This window comes from Podarcis gaigeae (assembly GCF_964106915.1).
Source record: "Podarcis gaigeae genome assembly, chromosome: 5".
Taxonomy (NCBI): Eukaryota; Metazoa; Chordata; class Lepidosauria; order Squamata; family Lacertidae; genus Podarcis; species Podarcis gaigeae.
In genome coordinates, this window is record NC_139681.1 from 55,802,047 (window position 1) to 55,824,856 (window position 22,810).

The 22,810-nt window shown below is 39.9% G+C and overlaps 1 protein-coding gene and 1 long non-coding RNA gene across 2 annotated transcripts in view; both read right to left on the reverse strand.

Moving 5' to 3' along the window:
• Window positions 1-22,810, reverse strand: part of CFAP58 (cilia and flagella associated protein 58) — an 84,454-nt gene that overhangs the window by 8,981 nt on the left and 52,663 nt on the right. The window contains exon 16 of the mRNA XM_083741568.1: window positions 614-733. Coding sequence (XP_083597694.1) covers window positions 614-733 — 120 coding nt within the window. The remainder of the gene's footprint in view (window positions 1-613; window positions 734-22,810) is intronic.
• On the reverse strand, window positions 13,835-17,773 carry LOC310845316. Its single transcript, XR_014564633.1, has 3 exons — window positions 17,586-17,773; window positions 15,629-15,719; window positions 13,835-13,898 (listed from the first exon to the last, which is right to left on the reverse strand). It is a non-coding gene; the product is annotated as an uncharacterized lncRNA (long non-coding RNA).

Consider the following 22,810-nt stretch of genomic DNA (forward strand, 5'->3'; position numbering starts at 1 on the left):
CCAGTTACTGGTTAATAACAGAACCTTTAGTCAGTCCATAACTGCTAAGCTTACTCAGGAGCCTTTGGTGAGGTATTGTTTCAAAAGCATACAATATCAACAGGTTTACTTCTACCAATACGTTTGCTGACACTCTCAAAGAACTCTAAGAGGTTAGGGGTACAAGAACATAAGAACAGACTGCAGGATCAGGTGAAAGTCCCATATAGTCCAGCACTCTGTAGTCCGAGTGGCCAACGAGCCCAGGGAAAGCCCACAAGCGGGGCAGCTGCATTCACTCTGCCCAACAGTTGGTATTCAGAGACAAATTGCTTCTGAAAAAGACTTTACCAAAAGCATGCTGCTTCTGCTTCGATATGTTACTCTGAAGAATTCTGCCTCTGAATTTGGAGGTCCCATTTACCTTTCTGGGGTGACAACATACTTGTAGTTCTATTCTGAAAGTACTTATCCATGAATTAAGAAGTATACCTCCAGGTTCAAAAGATTTTTCAAAACACAAGTCCTTATGTCCCTGACAATAATGATTTCCTACTTCCTGGGGCTGCGGAGTACAATCTATCTATTTCTACACTCACTATTTATATAATGAATTATTGGAAATGACTCTTACTTTAAGTTGCTTGGTCTTCTCCCGCAGAGTGTGCCGATACAACTGCAACTGTTCTGCTGCTTCTGGTCCAGGCTGACGGGCCAAGAGGTGCTTCAGCTCTACATACAGTTTCTCCTTCTCCTAGGAGACAAGGGGAGATGAAACCAATTTGGAAGTTGCACTTGTCCACTTGCCGCCTTAGAATGTATGTAAGGAGAGGGAATGCAAAGACATGAGAAGAGAAATATATAAACAATCCAGACCATAAAGATTTTCATAAGCTAACTGTTTTTGTTTAGCTGTGGTGCTTTACTTCTTCTCAAACAAAAAATCGTATCTGCTATCTTAGTAAATATAGTTTATCCTGAATCAATTCCTCCAACAAGTGAGTCCACTTATACCGATGAATCTATTTTGCATCTGTACTACACCAAGTGGCTACCAGCAAGCATATGAAAATGTTGCACAGTATATTAATGAAAACTGTAAATCACACTGTAAGACAGTAATGAGGTAATCCTTTCTAATTTTCACAAGGTTTTACAGTTTAAAAACTGATCATTCTAAGATATTATATTTTTATCCTAAAACATTTGCTCTGCCACTCAGTATCATAGTGCTTTTAAGCCAGCCTGCAAGAATAATCATATATAACATATATAACAATTAGCCAAGCACTAATATTCCAAAAACCGAAGAAAGCTAACAACATAATTAGAATAGGGCAGCACAGATTTAACAACCACCATACAAATACATAATTATATGGATAACTCATAGGCACAACACAGAACTTTTATCAAGAGCATATGCGAAAATACAAACATGCTGGCCTATAATGCTGATTCAAGCAAAATAGAAAAGTTTTACATCTTTTCACTGTTAATTTGAGCTGAATTTTGTGTCTTTTTCACTATAGTTTTGCGTCTCTTTAACAAAGTATGGCAAATGCATCTCAAACCATATGGTTCTACTTTTGCAGGTATTCATGTTTATTGAGGTAGCTAGTGCAGAACTCGGGACACGCAGGTGGTGCTGTGGGTTAAAGCCTCAGCGCCTAGGACTTGCCGATCGAAAGGTCGGCGGTTCGAATTCCTGCGGCGGGGTGCGCTCCCGCTGCTTGGTCCCAGCGCCTGCCAACCTAGCAGTTCGAAAGCACCTCCGGGTGCAAGTAGATAAATAGGGACCGCTTACCAGCGGGAAGGTAAACGGCGTTTCCGTGTGCAGCTCTGGCTCGCCAGAGCAGCGATGTCACGCTGGCCACGTGACCCGGAAGTGTCTCCGGACAGCGCTGGCCCCTGGCCTCTTAAGTGAGATGGGCGCACAACCCCAGAGTCTGGCAAGACTGGCCCGTACGGGCAGGGGTACCTTTACCTTTACCTTTACCTAGTGCAGAACTCAAGGTTTGAGTTCACTGATTGCAGTTGCACTTTCATCCTTTTCCCTAGGCTATATAATTGGGCTTAAAACCCCAGAGTGTTTAACATATCATATTGAAGAATACACTGCTGAAGATACATTCAAATTCAATCCTTTGTTGTAATTTTTAAATTGATTTTATTATCTTTGAGGGTTTTTTAAACAATCAAGCTGTGTGTAAATTCTATAAAATAAATAATAATTCTAGCCATTGGCATTTTTTACATGCAGAGTTCATCTTGCAACACGCTTAAGATTTGCATTACCAAATCCACTCCTAATGTACCAGTATTCTATACTTAGTTACAATCACCTGCTCAAAATTATTATTCTGTTGAAACAACATAATGTTTGAAATATGCAATGATGTACTAACAAAACTGATTTAGTCTTCCCTAATTTTCATGATCTTGATCCTGCCCTTTCTTCAAGGTTTGAAAGAGAGATGACTATGTTAGTGATGTAAAACATGCCCTCACTATACAGTTTTTGACAAATGCTGAAGACACACCACTTTACCCTGGCCATTGACACTATGCTTTTGGGACCCAAACTATTTTTGTGATTGCAATTTGTTTTAAACTCTTTGCGCTGTATTTTAAATTGTTGTGATCCGCCCTCAGATCTTAGAGTGAAAGCGTGGTAGAATAATAATAATAATAATAATAATAATAATAATAATAATAATAATGTAGAGAATACTTGTATGGGTAGGAATCCATACACCTGCAAAACCTTTGAGTTTGGCCACTGTTGTATCCCAGTTTACTTAGACTTTTTTTTACAACAATCAAAAAGAGTGCCAGCAATTATTTCACCAAAGGTCACCAAATCTGGTCTCCCTTTCATCCTGCACAAAGTTCTTTTCGTTTCGGGCTTCCTGTTTCCGGTGCGCCAGGAATGGAGTTTCTCTCAACACAGCGGGAGACAGACAGACAGACATAATCAGATAATGATGGAGGAACTTCAATATCTGCATTCCTCTTCGGCTGGAAGAGGAACCAAGCTCTCATCTGCCGTTTGCCTGGCACTCTGGCACTCGCTTCCCCATGAATGTGAGGGCAGGCAAAGGCAATGGGTACATGGAGCACTCTGGCTGCTGCGACCCCCCCCCCCCCCCAATGAGTGTGGTGGAGTCTCCTTCTTTGGAGGTCTTTAAGCAGAGGCTTGACAACCATATGTCAGGAGTGCTCTGATGGTGTTTCCTGCTTGGCAGGGGGTTGGACTCGATGGCCCTTGTGGTCTCTTCCAACTCTATGATTCTATGATTCAATCCCGTCCCTGGAAGCACAGGTTATCCTGTTAATTGGACTTTAATTGGAGTAAACTACTGACACATGCCAGAGACGATGAGATAAGAAGCTGCAAAAACAACCCAGCTACAAGGATGTGAAAGGTTTGGATTGTGAGCAGATTTCATTCAGTGAAAGAGACGGTGGGGGGAGAGGAGCCCACGGTTTACTTACTCAAGGTTTTTCTCTACATTTATGATATGGCAACCCCCACCCTGAAATTTTAAAATATCAGCACAAGTGAGGATGGAATAAATTGGAATAGAATATGGAATTTAACAAAATTCGAAATGGGTATGTGAGAGAAAGGAACTGAGAGGTAAGGGGGGCGGAGAGAAACGCTATGCTTTGAAAATATAAAGCAAAATCCTCCCTAATCTCCATTATCCACAAAGGAATGTGTTTGATATAAGGTTAAATGGTCATAAATCAGTGGCAGGGAGGAAATAAGCCTACCAACTGCGAGAATAGAAGTTTCTAGATTGACTGTCTGGAAAAATGGTGAAGACGGCTTGTTTACTGGAAGCCGAATCACGGGATGAAGTGATGCAGTGACGTTTGGAAACTGTGAGATAACAGCTTCTCCCAAGACATGATGGGAACCATCAACAGTTGCAGGAATAACGGATATACCCCCATATATGGATGGGGAAACATCATGGGTCAAATTGTCACATGCAGGAAAGAATAAGGAGTACAGCTAAAGTTCCTCACTTGAAACTTTATAAATTACCTATTATGCCAACACTAATTAAAATCACAAGACTGTAGCTGTTATATAAGGGATTATTATATCTGGATGGAATGGAATGGAAATTATTAAATTTTTGGAATGCAGAAAAAATGTAGAAGAATGAACTCATCAACTCTAGCATGCGAGGGGGCTAGTGTAATTAAATCGTATAATTTTACATATGAATATTTGGCATTAATTGTATTAATTGGATAAAATATGCTTTGTTATAATGAGGCTGTTATTGGAATGATATTGGAAAATCAATAAAAAATATTTTTTAAAAAAACAAACCACAGTTCTTCTAGTTTCTCCTTGAAATGACAGATGCCATAGTTAAACACTTTGCTGGAAGAAAGTCTTTCATCTTTGTCACTGATCTTTTCATTCATATTTTGCATGGATTCTTTCTGCTTTAAATCCAGTCTCATTTTGCAATATTTGACAATGTCCTTACAATGTTCAAACAAAGTGGCTGCATCTTTCATGGTTTGCTTTGTGGCCAGTTAATCGGAAACTGAAAAGCAACATGACATAGCAGAAAATACAGTTGCTGAATGATGTCAAATATGCTTAAAGCCTTTTTTTAAAAAATGCTTTGAATTTTTCTTTTTGTTTGTGTATACATGAGAAACATTTTATTGCTGTTCAGAAAACTATGCATATTTTTGTATCACTAACTGTCATGGGCTCCAGAGAGGTGCACTTCAAACCCCAACCAAAGAAAGACAAAGAAACTCTAGGAATAAGTTGCAATTTACCATTTCTTTATCCCAGTTGGAATCTGTATTGGATTTAAAATAGTTTTAACCACCCTGTTATCTCTGGATGAAGGCAAAAATCTCTGGATGATATGTGCAAAAATCAGGAGTAAATATAGCTCTGCTCAGACCTCACTTGGAGTACTGTGTTGGATTTGCAGCAAAACAGTTAAAGGAGGATGTTGATAAACTAGAAAAGATTCAAAAGACACCAAAGATTATAAAAAGTCTAAAACGCAAGCCATAGAATTATGAGGAAAGTTGTGCTTTGAATGGAGCGGGGAAAGGGAGTTAAGTTGACTTCTGTGGTATTTAAAATGTTATTAAAGAAGATTAACAGTTGCTCAACATTTTCTATAAGGATAAAGCAATGGACTTGGACTACCAGAATACAGCTTTCAGTTAACATTGGAATGTTAATAGCAGCTTAGGAACGGTCTAGAGAAGCTGTGAAAATTTCTTCTCCTGTAATTTTTAAAAGATTGGGCAGTCATCCATTAGGAATTCTTTTGGCATATGTTATTCTCTAGAGCAGGCATAGGCAAACTCGGCCCTCCAGATGTTTTGGGACTACAACTCCCATCATCCCCAGCTAACAGGATCAGTGGTCAGGGATGATGGGAATTGTAGTCTCAAAACATCTGGAGGGCCGAGTTTGCCTATGCCTGCTCTAGAGGGCATATGTGATCCCCTCCAATTCTAAGATCCGGCAATTTAAAGAATATAGCTAAAACCTAGTGGAAAGGGTTTATTGGTCCTTGAAAAGGTTATTATGAAGAAGACTAATTCTGAGTCGGACAGAAGCACAGATTTTTCAAATGAAGCTCTGACGTGTCTTTGAAAGCCAGTAGAGGGCCAAACAGACACAACTAGCAAGAGCTGGTGTATGCTAATCTATAAAATCAAAAGGTCTTGGGAAATTAAATAGCAAAGACATGGCACAGCTTAGAAATGGCTTAGGTGCTAGAAAACAAAGAAACAGAATGGTCTCAGTGGCTTCAGAATGCCTCTTCATATGGCTTCCTTCCAGTTACAATTTCTTCATGGAGCAGAAAAAACAAAAACGGTCCCCAGATTTTATCTGCTAAACCCAAGTATTCTTTTATGACAGATGGGTTATCATCGGCATCCAATTGCTATATTGAATCAGACCAGCGGTCTATCAAACCCAGTGTTTTTTTCTTGGAACCATGGCCAATGTCAGATTATGCTGTGAAAGAGCACAGCAATGGAGTATATTTAAAAATCTAGTATTTATTCAATTAGTCCTTTAGATGTTGAACTGAAAATGGAGAATAATCACTTTTTTCCTTCCACCATAAAAAGCATTTCCCCTTTTTTTCTAAAGCAAAGTAATTTGTTGTCGTTGTTTATTTTAGGGGGTACCCCAGATGCAAATTGGGACGCGGGTGGCACTGTGGGTAAAAGCCTCAGTGTCTAGGACTTGCCGATCGAAAGGTCAGCGGTTCGAATCCCCGCGGCGGGGTGCGCTTCCGTTGCTCGGTCCCAGCGCCTGCCAACCTAGCAGTTCGAAAGCACCCCTGGGTGCAAGTAGATAAATAGGGACCACTTACTGACGGGAAGGTAAACGGTGTTTCCGTGTGCTGCGCTGGCTCGCCAGATGCAGCTTTGTCATGCTGGCCACGTGACCCGGAAGTGTCTCTGGACAGCGCTGGCCCCCGGCCTCTTAAGTGAGATGGGCGCACAACCCTAGAGTCGGACAGGACTGGCCCGTACGGGCAGGGGTACCTTTACCTTTTTTACCAGATGCAAATTGAGAAGTCTACACCACTGAACTTCATATTTCAATGCACTCCATTGTGAGCCACTTCAAAGCCCCAGCTGGCTGCAGCTTTGGCATAATTTTTTCCTTCAAATACACCTTATTCTTCCTAGCAAGAGTGACCTAATCACAAATCTTATCAGATTTCAATACATGACTACACTACTGACGGTAAACAAAGTCCTAAAAGACATTAAGCCATTCTGAATTAACTTTCACTGTATTATAGAGAAAGCTGATTTTAAAATCATATGAATGGTGCTGAAGTGACAGTCAATTGGGGCTTCCAATAAAGCCAACAGATCTGAAAAATATACGCTTGAGGGTGGCCTTTGGGGAAACTTTGTGGGTTTCCCATGTTTGTGTGTGTGTGCTGAAAATGGTTGCTAGACAGCATTTCAACCGAACAAATACTTAAACAAAAAACGTCCTCTGCTTTTCCATTGGTGTTATTCTTTTAATAAATCAGTAAAGATATCTTGCCCTTCTATTAAGATAAGGGGTGATATCCATTGTTAGTCAAACTCAAAGAAGAACCATGAAGTCTGTTAATTTCAGTGGGTCTACTCCAAATATGACTTAGTCAACCTAGAATCCCAGAATCTGTCTTAATACAGGTTTAGAGCTTCATCAGAAGATTTCTGTTCTAATGCAATTGTCTGTTAGAAATGAAGCCCTAAACTACATACTAGTTTCTGGATTACCTTAAAAAATAAGTACTGTACAGTAAACAGACAAATATGCTGGGAATCTGTCAGTACCTTAAATGACTCAGAGAAACAAGAGAAAAGGCTTGATGTATTTAAACTGGTAATGAGTTTCAGACTCGCATTTCTGTAGAAAGCCTTGTATCATGAAACTTCAACCAGAAAGAAAGAAAAATATTTTAAATGGAGATGTAGAAGAAGAAAAAAGATTGAACCCACATGGATATTTTGCTTCACATTTAAGCTGCCTTTGCTGATCATCCTCTTTGCCTGCTTTTCTTGCTACTATGTAGAACTATAAGTCTTCCTGTCAGACTCCTGGGTGTGAATAAAAAGAATTGTAGAAAAAACATCTATCTACAGTACACATACTTCTAGTTAATCACTCAATTGCATGGAGTGTGGCCAATATTTTCAAAAGCAATTCATGATCTTGAAGCCTGGAGCCAGAGAGGCTGCACTTGTTATGAATAAAACTTACCTAGTTTTAGACTTTTTGGTATCCATGAACAAAGACGCCAAAATAAAATGAAATATATCAATATCATTTTCTTTTACAATACAACCTCCTAATTATTACAGAGCTCACTGTTTTGAAATTATCCCACAACAAAAACCACTAGTTTACTTATAGGTGAAATTCCATTATTGAATTCAAAATAGGATTGAACTGTTTTTCATGCTGTTGGCTTTCCCATTAGTTGTGACTATAGAAGATGGCAACTGTTTTCACAACCAAGCATGTCCCAGCCTTGAATGTTGTACATGTTTGTATTTTGTAAGAGGGCCCTGGTAATATGGATAAATAAGGAGCAGTTGATAGACTGCTGGTCTTATTTGCAATTGGTTTCCAATTTATTTCTCTTGTAATCCTCAACAAGGGCCAACCAAGTCCTCTGAACATTGTGCAATGGAGTGGATAATAACCCCATTTAGAGACAATGCATACATTTCTATTAGAAAGTGAAATCTATCCTATGCAGCTGAAACTGGTTTCCTCTCCAATATGTATTACTGCCATCATCTAACAGCAGCAGAACCACATGTCTTGTATTACACCCATTATTATTATTATTATCACTAAACAGTATCTATTTCTTTTAAGTCTTGTCATTTAATTTGTCACTGAGTTAAGATCACCAAATGTCAGGGAAACATCAAAAGAAAGTCCATTATACTTAATTCTTTCTTCTTCAAAGAAGAAGCAAAATGTGTGTTAACAGTGGTCATTTGCCTACATTCTGTTACTGTATTCCAGTAAGCCAGAAGTTGCACGGAACAAGGCAGACAGGACTCCTGAATCCCATTTGACAGAGTTTATCTTTCCAATTTACTTAAAAGCAAATGCAACCAAAATTATAGATACTAAAGAAGTTTGGTGTGTCTCTGTGTGCAGGCTGAAAGGCAAATCTCCTCATCTCAAAAAAAGAAGCACCAAATCAAGTGAGTCCCATACCCATTCTAGCTTGGATATAGCTTGAAGAGGGGTTTGCCTCCAATCCCCAACTCTTGCCCTCCCTGCTTCAAAGGTAAACCACCCCATTTTTATTTATTTTTTACAAAAGTGGCAAAAAAAGGCTCTTTAACTCCATTCTGTATTTGAAACGATACTGCAGAGTGTGGAAGGCAAACTAAGGCCCGGGGGCTGGATATGGCCCAATCGCCTTCTAAATCTGGTCCGCGGACAGTCCGGGAATCAACATGTTTATTTGGGAATCAGCATGATTATTTGTGGGGCATAGGAATTTGTTCACTTTTTTTTCTTCAAAATATAGTCCGGCCCCCCACAAGGTATGAGGCGACAGTGGACTGGCCCCCTGCTGAAAAAGTTTGCTGACCCCTGCTCCAGAGCATGCTTGAGGCTTTGAGAATTTGACATGTCTGCACAGCTAACATGGAGAGCTCTTCCCCCATAAATATACTCTTATGTTCCCTTCTGGCTTCAGGCTGCCCATAGCTTGGACATTCATTCACAAGGTTCTATTAAATATTTTCATTATTTGGATGTTTTATGCCACTTTGCTTCTCTAAAGCCTGACTTACTGCTGCTCAACATTTATGAGAAAAAATAATATAGGTTGTTCCTAATTAAAATGCCAATCATCCCTGAGTGAAAGTTCTTATTCAGATTTAAGTAAACATAACATGCCTTCTGATCATAAGATGGTCTGTCCCAAGCCAAATGCAGCTCATCTTTAAAACTAGTTGTTTACTAAAGTAAAATAAAGCCTATTAATTAGAGAATCATTGCAGAGCAATGTACACCATATAAACATTAAATTAAAACAGAGTAACAGTATTCTCATTAAGGGGCTTAAAATAAAATACAAAAAATGTAATAGCCAAGTACACAGATTGCTTTATATGTTGATGTCTGCCCTAGTCCTTTGAAAAAGGATGGGCTATATGCACAATTGAATAAATTAATGATGAATTATGAAAAGGGGGACATAACAAAGTAGATCACCACTCTGTTAACAATAAGGACAGAGCAAAGAAAAATGAAACAATACATAGAAAAGGGCTACAGCAGAGACCCTATATCCTTGATAGACTCCTACCCTATTCCCATAGTAAATAATGCTTATGAGAACTGCACATCAAGGAGGGGACTCAGACTGAGGATTTGAGGCTTTTCAGCATTTCTGCCAGTGTATATTATTTGTATAAATAAACCTTAGGATTATTTTTAGCAAATCCTGCCAGCCTGTAACATTTGTTTTTCCAGTAGTGCTCAAAGAAGCCCATGGATCTGCCTCTAGGCTAAACCATGACAACATATTTTTGAACCTGTCACTCCATTTAATTTAATATTTTGTGTTTCCTTCTTCTGAATGTGAACTAGCTGCCGTCTTAATCAGATTTTGGTCCTACTAGTGCCTTGCATGAAACAAATTCAGGATACAGAATTTCAGCTACTAAGTTGCACAAATGCTGGTTGATGGAGCCTAATGTAACCCAGGTCATTGATCTCTGCTGTACAACGCAAGCCTGCACAACTTGTGACCCACAAATAGTGTCAGTTCTTGGGATAAATAAATAAATATAATATTGGGTAGGATCCAGAGTAGAACCTTTCAGCAAAGGAACAGAACTTCCAGAAAAATGCTCCGTACTACAGCATATGTTTACCTGTCCACTAGCACCTAGCAACACACCCACAGGCCAGCACGAATAGCTCTCTCCACAATCCAGACTACAATTCTATTGCAAGCAGAAAAGGTGAGAGAGAAAAGGCTAGAAGTCTTACACTAAATATATCATTCATTTGCAGAGGAACACTACATTTGCTGCTTGCTCCTTTGATCACTCTTCCCAAGCCAAGTTGATTATCAAAGGCCAGTATCTCAAGCCTCTTGAACTGCATGCTCTTGGTAGTCCTCCTCTTGCAGATAACAGAATGCTGCCCAGGGAAACACCAATGCAGGAGCTAACAATTCTGAACACACAAGGGTGTTCACTTTGATGGGTTTTTTTCCTGAGTCAGGCTGTTGCACTAGTCTAGAAAATGGCACAAGTGCTAACTCTGTCATTAGGAAGCCCAATCTGTCATTTTAACTAGAGATGATCAACAGTCTCACTCCTAATGAAGATTTATTCACCGTCCAAGAAGTCACATTACAATTCTAGTCCTCCAATGCTGCTGCCTTGGTTACATATTTCAAAAATAACTAGATCCTTGTTAAACACCAAGAACCTCTCACTACATTTTGCAAATCCCTGCTATATATTTCTTCTGCTTTGCATGCAGAAATGTGCACTACATATCTTTGCAAAATGCATTTTTTGTTTTACTTGTTGTTCTTGGACAACTACAGGTCACTGCAAACAAAAGTAATCTTTTATACTTTCTTTTATCTATATGGCGGGACATTCAATAAAGCATTTGTAGAATATCAGGTATTAACAAATGTACAGACTGCACAAACATTATTGTGGGTGCTATCAAGCATTCTTCTTCTTCCCCTATCAGTACAACATCAGCCTCCCCAGAATTCTCATCATCATTTCAGATCACATTAGAACCCAAAACTGCTTCTCACATTTTTCTTTAGCAACTACCATCCTAAACTAATATTTCAGCCCACTCTGCTTGGTGGTAGATACAACGTCTAGAGTGATTCTGGGTATTCCAAGAAAAGAATTTATAGCAAACAGAAAGAGCCAGAACTGCTGCTATTCTTCAGAGACTGAGACTAATGTCATAATCAAGGATCCAGCATTAAGAGCAGAATTTTTTAATTTTTATTATTTTTTTATTATTTTATTATTTTTTATTTTTAAAATTTTTATTTTAAAAGCTGTGCTGCTTATTGTTCTAAAAAGAGTCCTAAAACATTTAATCTTACAAAGACTTTAATTGCAATTAGTGGAAGAATTACAGTGAGGTTTGACATTGCATTGATGAGGAAAACAAAACCCTCTGCTTTGAGGGTTTCATGTTTATTGGCATTATAACCAAAATGTCAACTACACTGAACTCCAGAACTATTTGTTCATGATGTAATAAAGCAGTGAAAATTCCAAGTAGGCTAAGAACCCTTCTGCAAGTTGTTACATAGGAAGCTGATACTAGTTTAAATGCAACAATGTATAGCCCTGTTCAGTTTAATTCTATGAGCACAGTGAGGTTGTTTTCTTCTTTTTAAAGTTTTTGCATAATAAGAACATTTTCAGCTCAGGATGCCTATGATGAAATGTTTTATGAGGCATATGAAAAATTAGCATACAGTAACCTTCACTTTTTTCTCTTCTTTTACAACAATGGGGGAAAGTAGCCTTAAGCTTTCCAAGATAGCTGCAATATGGATGTTCTCAAAAACTCTTCTTAAAAGGTCTTTCACTTGTGATAAATTTCAGCAAATACTTTTGAAAGCTGCAACGTTTCAGTTCATATAAATCAAGAAGTCCATGAGCTTCACTCATTGTCATGTGTGTGCCATATTTGGCTTCCTTTATAAAAGCTATCCCACCTTCCTTGATCAGCACTGAAAAATCATATTCTACAGAAGAGCAAAGACTCTTTGAGAAAAGAGACTGAACCTTCAGCCTTTATGTTTCTTATTTTGCTTCCTATCTAGAAGCCTTCCTATACGCCTACACCTCGGACTTATTTGGTCAGCTGCAGCCCCTTCCTGCTCCGAAAAGCTGTCTCTATGACTTTCCGTGCCTTTTTGGGCTTCCGGGGAGCTTTGGCTGTGTTCCAACCTGCTCTCCGTTCCTCCCTTATCAGCCAGCCGTCTAAGGTCAGGGGAAGTCGACGCTGGCAGCTGCGGGCTCCTCTGTGCTGGCTTGAAAACCCAGCCTCCCTGTTCCTGACTGCATTCTGCAGCTGGCTGCGAGATTACACTTGGAGCTGGTGTGTTCATGATAGGCAAGCATCACCCTTTGCTAGGTTTTCTGTTTTAACAGTTGAGAAATTAGCCCTCAGTGACCCCATGATGAATTGATGTCATAGCATGGATATTTGAGAAGTTAATCCAAGCAGTGAGACCCAACCTTGATAAGCAACTTAAAGGAAACATTTTCTTGCAGCTGGATTCATGAACTTCACTATTGCTTTCTAGTGAGGGGCATATAGCCAACAAATTCTAGTTTGGCAATATGACAAACTCCTTTGAAAAGAAGCTACTTATTCACTCAAAGCAATTTCAAGATGAAAGACAGTCAGATCCTAGAGCCATATTCTTCTTTCCATAATAACAATTGCTCTAAGAGTATATCCATAGGATCTGAAGCCAATTCAATATGGTTTTAGGCTTGGGCTTGTAGCTACTCTGGTTCCCCCAGTGAGTAAGAACACAATAAGAGTGCTGCTGGATCAGATCAAAGGCCATCTAGTGTCACTTTCTGTTCTTATTGTGGCGTGCCTGACATCTATGGAAATACTGATAGCACTCTTTCACTCATGAGTCCCAGCAACTAATATTCAGGGACATTAAGCCTGGTACTGGAGGTAATATAGCCACTAAGATTAGTAGCCATTATTGACCTATGACAGGAGATAGAGAGTTTTATCCTTTTGATTTTCCAGACATTTCAAAAGCCTTTTTACCATCAATTATGATAAGTTAAGCTGGAAATAGGAGCACTACCCTGCAGTAGGTCTGCTCTTACCAACCTATCTGTGCTAGATAGGCAAGGATATTTGTGCAAGCTTCTTAACTACTTTACAGAATTTGAAAGTTTAAGATTGCTCTTCAGGAAGGAACTTCATTTAGTTAGAATCATTGATAAAAGATATCATATTTTCATAGGCAAGCAGCTCCATACAGTTGTAGGGATGCACAATAACAAGGGTTTAAGGAACACCTAGTTAAATAACCTGCAGCCAAGCAAGGGCAGATTGGGGTGGTTTCTCTGCATCGGATGGAATGCATTGTAGTCTGTATTCTGCTACATCCCTGACATGCCTCTCTGTCTCTCCGAGTGTTTTTAAGTAGTAAGTTTGTCCCCTACAGTATGGAGCAGATTGCACCAAAATGACTAACATTTTCAAAACAACTTAATGAGAGAAGAAGATACCTTACAGCCTCTTAGAAGATGTTCACCCTCACCTTGTCTTCCAATGACACAAGTTGAACGCACTATCACTATACTCAGCATGTTTTCTAAGAAACAAAGTAACACAGCAGTTCTTTTCTGCATTTTTCTTGGCTTGCCATCTTTTGTTATGGGAAGTAGGAGTTTTCCATTTACTAGGACAACAAATCAATACCTCCAATGCTCTCCCACCCAAACACAACCATGGAAGGCAAATGGCTGATAGTTAATTCTTTAATGACAAAAGCAACACTTACAGCACTTCCTAAGGTGCACCAGATGCACAAGTGAACACACTTCTTGCACCTATATAGCTGGCATTAACTTTTCCAGATTCATGCCTGGTGGAGCAACAGTAGGACCATGCCCTCCCCTGGCCTTATGTATCCTCGTCTGATGGTGTGCATGCCTGTAACCTGAGACTGACTTCTCCTGCACAGAGGTTGTCCCTCCACTTCCCTCTTCAAGACCCTCCTGGTTCTAGGAGACAGCAGGACAGGGGATGATGGGGATTTAACCAGTTCACCCGTCACATGAAGAGCCTCTTTCTCTGCTTCTGACACATCCTGCCACCATCTCCACCTTTGACTGACCCTTCTCCTTTCCTCTGTCCTGGCTGCTGCCTTGTGGGTGGCATCAAACCCCATAAATCACTGCCCCCCTCTCCTGGGTCAGCCTCCAGACCCCCTGTCTCCGTCACACACTCACCAGAGCCCTGTCAGTCCCTGACAGGCTGTGACCTGTACACAACTAAATGGGGGTAAAATCTACTGAACACTGTAGGATTTTCTTCCAAGTCCATGGACAGGGATAGCCTGACGACTGCAGTCCATGTGTTGGTAACCTCAAGGTTGGATAACTGCAATGCACTCTATGTGGCAGCCATGAAGTCATGAGCCACCCACCCCAGAGCTAACTGCTTTGGTGTGGATGATGAAGTCCCCCAACACCAGCAGTCTGGAAGTCCTCAACACCACCTCCAAGATCAGTTCAGGCAGCAAGACTGCAGGGCAGCAAAGTGGGAGGTAACCAGCAGAAGCCCTAATCTGTCCCGATTACACAACACCAGGAACAAACACTCTGGACCCCCACTGAACTGGACAGAGAGCCTGGCAAAAGACGAATATATAAATTTATTTATGTATTTTAGACTATTTTATTCTCATTTTTAAGATGCATGCAAAACGGAGCACACCCATTAAAATGCAGAGAACAAAAGCGTTCCTTGGCACCCATCTATCAAGAATAGGTAAGAAGAAATTATATAAATCCCATGTGATGCAATGGGTGCAATTTTATGACCCAGTAGAATTGCCTTTTAGCTTCAATGAATCTTTTGAATTCCCTTAAAACATAAAGGAGATTAAATATTCATGGAGCTTTCCTAACAATAAACTCAAACTAATTTCTCTTCCGGCTGCAACTTTGTCTTCTTTGTAACTGGCACCTTTAGTCTGAAAATATCTCATACTGAGATCCCATCAAAATAGCTAAAAATGGTGAGGATTCCCCAGAGTTGTAATTTTGATCCAATTTTGTCTAATTCTTCTGTCAAATTTGCATCTTGCTGTTGTCCAAAAGAACATTCATCACACAAAAAAACCCTCTTCCCTCTTTGTACTCTTAAAGAAAAGGTACAAAGATTCAGTAAGACCTGAAGTGAGGAAGCTTTTTTATCACAAATTCTTCATTTGGGTGCTAAGTGATCTGCTTTATTTTCTCCATCTCTTGATGCTAGATTAACATAACTGGTTTTTATTAGAAAACAATTTTCCTTTTGTTAAATTCAGCTGATTACTTCTAATAGATGAAGTTAAACTGATCATTGCCATTCCTTTTTTAAAAAGCACAGATTTAAAAGTGTTGCCTCCCCCTGAAGGTTTTGTTCTCTGGGGAGGAAGGAAAAGTTAGTGCCAACATCAGCATGCTTCTCAACTTAAAAACCATGATGATTCTCTCACCCCCCCTCCTTATTTCACACACTATTTCAATATGAATTGGAATTAGAAATACTAAGGTGGCAATGTGAACACACCCTTTAGTCTCTTCTGCACAATATCATGTTTGTGTCCCATCTTTTGCTCTATGTGGTATAGCTCATTTGTCCACCTCCTGCACAAAATGATTATAATCAAGGGGGCTACCAACACTGGGGGGGCAACTGGAAAAGGGGGAAGGGCGGGCCAAGTTCAAGCAACAGCTCCCAGCCCAGCTAGAACTGACTCTCCATCCCAGATTGCCTCCCAAGGACCAAGGAGAATGCCCAATCCTCAAATGGGGTTTTGCAATGGTTTTAGAAAACTTTAACAAGGGATCGGAGAAGAAGCATGTCAAACAATTTGAGATCCCTGAATGATTTAGGGAATAACAAATGCCAAGATTTAAAAGCAAGAATGTGAAGTGCAACAGGCCTATATTAGTGAAGCTAAACAGGGCTTATTCCCTCCGTGCAACCCCTGCCAAATCTGTTCTGGGGGGGTACCCTAGGCATCTGGAAAGATTTCGGGCACAGACAAAAGTCCTTGAAACCAACAGGATTTCACTGGATACAACCCATCAAACTGAAATAATACAGCACATGCTCCATAGCCTTTTTTCAGGTTTAGGCTAAATCAGATATCAAGGTGAAGTACCAACTTTAGGCTGAAAACACTGCTCAGAAATATATTTACATTCTTGAATAGAAATCCCATCATAAATATTTGGTTGATTAAGGGTACAAGTTTAAGGGTTCAGGACTTCAAAATTCGCTATGTGGATTTTAGAATCAGACTTTGGGAGTGGGATGCTACCAGACCTATGTGAAATCTCTAATATGTTGAGGATTTCACAATGTATTCTGGAATACAGAGTTCTTTTTGCACTGTCTCTCAGCTAAAGCCATTCTTTTTCCTGCATATACCTTCTTTATGATCATGACAAGTCTTTAGAGAAGATGATTGACAACCAGCAGGTAATATGATGCCATTGCACTGTTATCTGGTTTGAATGTGCAGATAAGTAAACCAGATTGTTAGTCAGTTAGACAGAAAATCAAATTTAGAAAGGGAGTTTGCTTTAAAGGGAGATGGCTAGATTTTTAAACAAATAAAGACATGCATAATTCACTTTTTCCTCAAGCTATGCTAGCTATATCTACAAGGTAATTACTATTACTTTGTTCATTTACTATTTGTTATTTGCTCCCTTACACAGTAATAGTACATACTTCTTCATTTGAGATTTGTAAGCAGTGGCTGGCCACATAGCATGGATGCTGCAGTAGCAGGTTTCCTGCACTGTCAAGAGATTAGACTAGACTTTTGAGGTTCCTGACATGATTCTGTGAATATTAGAATTGTAGCTGAGCATATGAAGCAGAACATTCTAGAAAAGTCTGCCTCTACCAAAGTTCAAAGTAAGGAAGATTCCATTTAGTTGCACAACCAGTAAAGTTGCACAATTTGATTCAAAACCACCCTAGACTGCAAACTTGTAATAATATATGCATTAACAAAACATTACATGGGAAAAACTTGTGTTCACCCAGAGGCATCCTTTGACATTTCTAGTGCAGCGAGACAGCACATTCCACAGTATCCTCCAAGGAACGACTGGAGTTTTCCAACTTGTTCAAGCCCTTGTAATTATTATTAGCATTTGTATATATTGATTTATATACTAGGGGATGGGTAGTACCTCTGGTGGGGGACACTTTGTGCTCCTCCTGGGGTAGTTGGTCCAAATTTGGTCCCTACCCTGAACTCAGTTCTCACCTGTAGTTCCTAGAAGCTGTCACACAGCATGTGACAGTGGCCACACCCCAGGAATGGCTTCAGCTGGCTAGCTATACCAGGTGAGGATAGCTGATGGGTCTCAAACCCTAGGTGAGTTAGGGACTTTCCCTGCATGCAAAGAAGGCAATGGCGAATTGAGTGGACAAGACCAATAGTGGGTCCAACGGTCAAGAAGGTGGTTTCTGCACGTGCTGTAGAGGAAAGTGAGGGGCAGGTGGGGCTTCTCAACCTGAGAAGGTAGTTCATCAAGGAAAGGGAACCTGATCCTCTGTCGCCTTGCAGGATATCTTCAGGAGACGAAAAGGCTAAGGAGTAAAACTTATACAAATATGGAGTGGAGTCCCTAAGATGGTTATATATGCCTCCTTCTGGCAACTCCTGCAGCCAAGCTGGTGCCAAACATATTGCTATGCTTTTTTTTTGGACCACAATAGCAAAGCCAAGAAGGGGATCATGTCGTCTGGGCAGCCCAGAACCTCCATGCACACTGCCCAGGCTTGAACCCTGGGAAGTTCACTTTGGTGTTGCTAACACAGGAGTCTGACTTTCCTCATGTGGGGACACTCCATTGTCTCTCAAGACAGACGAATGCCAATAATATATCCCACCTTTTTCCCTGAAAGGGACTCAAAGCAGCTTACAGACAAAACAAATGAAACAGCTAAATAGACAAACACTCACTTTCTCCTTGGAACTTTCTCTTTATAATTCCTCTACAGTTACAAGCTTTGGATTACTAGTATCCCTTTGTTCTTGGTTTTGTTGATGTCCTTTAATGTAGGGTCAGAGCTTTCTTCAGTCTGTTTACTGGAATTACCCAATTATCAGCTCCTGCCTAAAGCTGCAAATTATCTTTAGAATAGCCATTAATATACCGAGAGTTTCTGGAATGTGTTGAAAGCTCCTTTCCCCTGGCTTGGATCCAGTGCTCACACTCTTATCAGCATAGGAGCCACAGCTGCACAACACCTTCCAGCTCCACTGCAGTAACATAGGATACAGGAGGAGCCCATCTATACCCAATAACATTTGTTTATGGGGGCAGGGGTCTCCCATGATTCTCACATTATATAGGAATGAATCAACTGCTATGGCTCCTGTACCACTGGAAAAATGCAAAAACCCAGTCTTAAATTTCTGTACAGAACACTTAGATTCTCTGTCATTTATTCTACTGCTTCTACTGGACATGTAAGCTTACTGGTCAACTTCTCTTTTTTTTACAGAAATCCAAATGCCTTACACTCTGCTCAGGAAATGTCATATGGCAGTTGAGCTGAAAACCAGAGAGGCATGGAACAAAATCTGTACTGTGTAGTACAGAATAACAGGCTTTTACTATGAGACAAGAGGCCTCAAATTCTAGACAATAAGGCAAAGCTGGGTCCAGAGAAAACTCAGGCAAGCAAGGGCAGATTAAGGTGGTGGGGGCCTTGGGGCATTTCCCAAAATAGGCCACCCTTCTCCCCAAAAAGCATACATGCAGTAAGGTACCACAAAAAATCTAGTGGTATTTTAAAGAGTAACACAATATATTCATTATGGCATGATGGGGAGGACCCTGAGCACATGTAGTTCACAACTTTTAGCAAACTAAGAACTTTTGGGGTGGGGGGCAAACCTTGATAAACAAAAAGAAAATACTCCAAGCATATGCACTTAACTCATCATTGCTTTTGTTCATTTCCTGCATTGGGCCTGTAATCAACTTAGCCTAGCCTACCTCACATGGCTGTTGTGAAGGTGTAGAAGGAAGTATAAAATTGTGGCAAAAGTAAACTTAAGACATCAAACTTTTGTTCCTTTAACCAGACTAATGCACCTTTATTCCATAAGGGGTCATTATTTTCTACTCCTCCTCCACCCACAAATTAGTACAGTTCCAAGGCTTCAACCATTCGTACTCTGGCATGATTATTGTGTGTTTTAGATTCCTATGTCCCAATGAAAAAAATAAGGGGTAAGGAAACAATTGGGAACTGCTCTTACTTTTATTTTATCTTCCCCATCCCCCAACTTACTAAACTAGACCAGCTGAAGTACTGAACTGCTGAAGAAGAAAAATGAAAGAAGAGTTTGTTAAGATACTGAAAGATCTTCTGTGTTTCTGCTCTCCACAGTAGTCACAAAGCATCAAGCAATAAAGGTGCTGGCTCTATCCTTTGGCTTGTGCTAAAAGCACAACAAAGCATCTATCTGAGAGTCAGGCATGGTTCCTTTGACACTCCCTTCTCCCACAGACACACAGGCTGACAACAACCATTCAATATAAACAGTACTACAGACTGCACATACGAGATAAATCAAATGATGATTTTTAGGGATGAAGAGGTGACTGAAATAAATAGGGGTTAAGGGACACAGATGCTTTATTAATTATGAGATTTCTCTTTTTTTCCTGTGGAAGCAGTTTATTGCTGCTGTGAGGATGCTACACAATTGAAAGTCTCCAGACTTTGTATGTAATCATAACTAATGGAGTAAGCATAAGGGGGCTTTCTCTAATAGTCATTTTTATTATGAATAAAATAAAATCCCCAAAGTTTATTTAGCATTACATCTAATGATACACCCGAAATATACTGGATACTATAACAGGAAACAAAAGTTTATACACGCATGCACACACACAAACACACATTCACTGTATCTTTCCATTTTTCAAAAAGTTACAATAGCTCTTTCAACAAAAACACTTTCTCCAAAATACTGCAGCCTCAAATCAGAGTATTCTAGAGAATAAAAGTACCACACTAGCCAGGCTCTCACTCTGACCCAATCTCCCCAGGCTTTGGAAACCAAACTGACCTGAATGCAATGAAAGACCCATAAAAATTCATCTCCTGTTGGAAGTGGCAAATCTTCCTGTAGCATTTACAGCTGTGGTGTATAGGGACCCATTTATTTCCAGGTTATCACCTTCCACCCACAGCAACATAAAAGAAAGGCTCAGAGACTGACAGGAATCAACAAAAGACCTCATTTCTTCCTGCAATGGCAGAGCAGCTCCTGGGAGAGCTGGGCAATTTGGAACAGTAGCTGAAGGTGGGAAAATGTCAACTATCTGTGAACACAAGGGCCTTTATCCAGATTATTTACAACCATATATAGGAGCTTCTGAGCTATGCTGTTATGCACAGCATCTACTACCTGGACAACACTAGCACTGATTACAGTTCGACATTGCAGTTCAGCTTCATCAACAAACTATCATGTCCAGAATAAAACAGGAATAAAATTGCCATGGTGTATGGGGCATTCAGATCTTCTGCTCAGATCCCTTATTCCTAGTGTGCAGTAGTGGTCATGAAGCCCACTAGATGACTTAGGGCAGTCACTGTCTCTCAGCCTAACCTACCTCAGGATAAAATGGAGAGAGAGAGAGAGAGAGAGAGAGAGAGAGAGAGAGAGAGGGAGGGGGAGGGAGGGAGAGAGAAAGTGTGTACATCAGGTGGGATTAAATGTATAAACAAACAAACAAAATAGGGAAAAGTTTTATTTACTGACTGACTGACTGACTGACTGACTGACTGACTGACTGACTGACTTACTTACTTGGTTATTATTATTTTGCCAGGACAACCCAAACAAAACACCCCACAAAGATACATTAAAGCCAAGAGGAGAGAAAATACATTAAAAACATCCTAGCCACTTCTAAAAGGCCATAGATAGTTAAAGGCCAAAGGCATGGTTACAGATGAAAGTTTTTGCTTGGTGCCTAAGAACATATTATGATGGCACCAGGCGAGCCTCCCTGGGGAGAGCATTCTACAAATGGGAAGCCATCATAGAAAATACCCATTCTCATGTTACCAACCTCCAGGTTTCTCATGGAGGAGACACAGGAAGACACAGGAAGAAAGGCTGCAGATGATGACAGCAAGGTCCAGCTTGGTTCATATTAGTCTCTAGATGAGATGAAGACCTCAGGGTATGGATTCATGATTGTAGGAAAGTTTGCCATTTATTTAAACATACTGTGTTGAAAATCATACATCTTATAATTTTGTATGTCGGGAGGTACCAAAACCAGGGCTTTTGATTAACACCCACCATCCCATTCTGAACTATCAACCATATATATGCCAGAAATTTGGGGATAGAGAGGAGGAAAGTGAAGAGAGGAGGAGAGAGACACTGACCTCCAGCAGAAGGGAGCAAACTTGACTTTACACACTAACTGATTTAAAGGACAATGTGCCAAGCTGGTCTTCAAAAATGAGCCACAATGCAGACAAGGCAAGTCAAAACCTGTTAAATTTAAATCTCATGCTGGTTCATGCTAAACTAGCAACAAGGGAGTGGCTCAAGAGGAGTCAAAACAAAACCCTATAAATGATCAACAAGCTGATGATAAGAGGAAGAAGGAAGAGGTTACATCTTAGTGTAAACTGAAATCCAATTAACTCTTCTGACCATATACTAACTGCTATGTTTTACCCATATACACATACTGAACTTCCTAAGGAAATTTCTAAAATGATCTCTTTCTTCATTAATAGTATGTTCCTTGTGCTCATCAAGTGATAAAATATTGAACAGGAAATTCCAAAAAATACCTCATGCTACTTAAATAAGAGGAAAACTCCTGTTTCCAATTTGCATCCTGTATGCCTGCATTTTAGCAATGTAAGATTATTCAGGCAATTAAAAATTTCTGCTTACCTGATGCATTTACAATCACTGTGTAGAGACATAAAAACACAAGGCTTAGACAATTCTACTTAGACGGAGAACATGTATGAACACAAATGGCATCTTTCCATCAGGTCAAAGCATCATTCTGCATCTCTACTTGTATTTTCTGTGTTGGGAAAATACAGACTGCCTTTTGGGACACAGAGCACTTAATGGACTTGCATACTGTGTGAAATGTAATACAAAGTAGAGGTACATCTTAAAGCTGTGCAGCCTTCCCTTCAGATTTTAGTGGCATTCCCAAACACATCAATATGTATGTACCACAAAAAAATGAACTACAGAAATAATGTGCAAAAGGAGGAAATACTTAGCATCCACTGCGAGAAAAACCAGTGATGTAGAAAACACGTCTTACTCTTAAGTCATAAAAAACCCACTGAAATCTTCTACCAAAAGCCATAATAAGCAAAGTAGGAAATCCAACAGGCATTATTCTCTACTGACCTGGTAATTAGTGGCATGATCAAAATGATTCAGAACGACCTAACCAAGGAAATAAT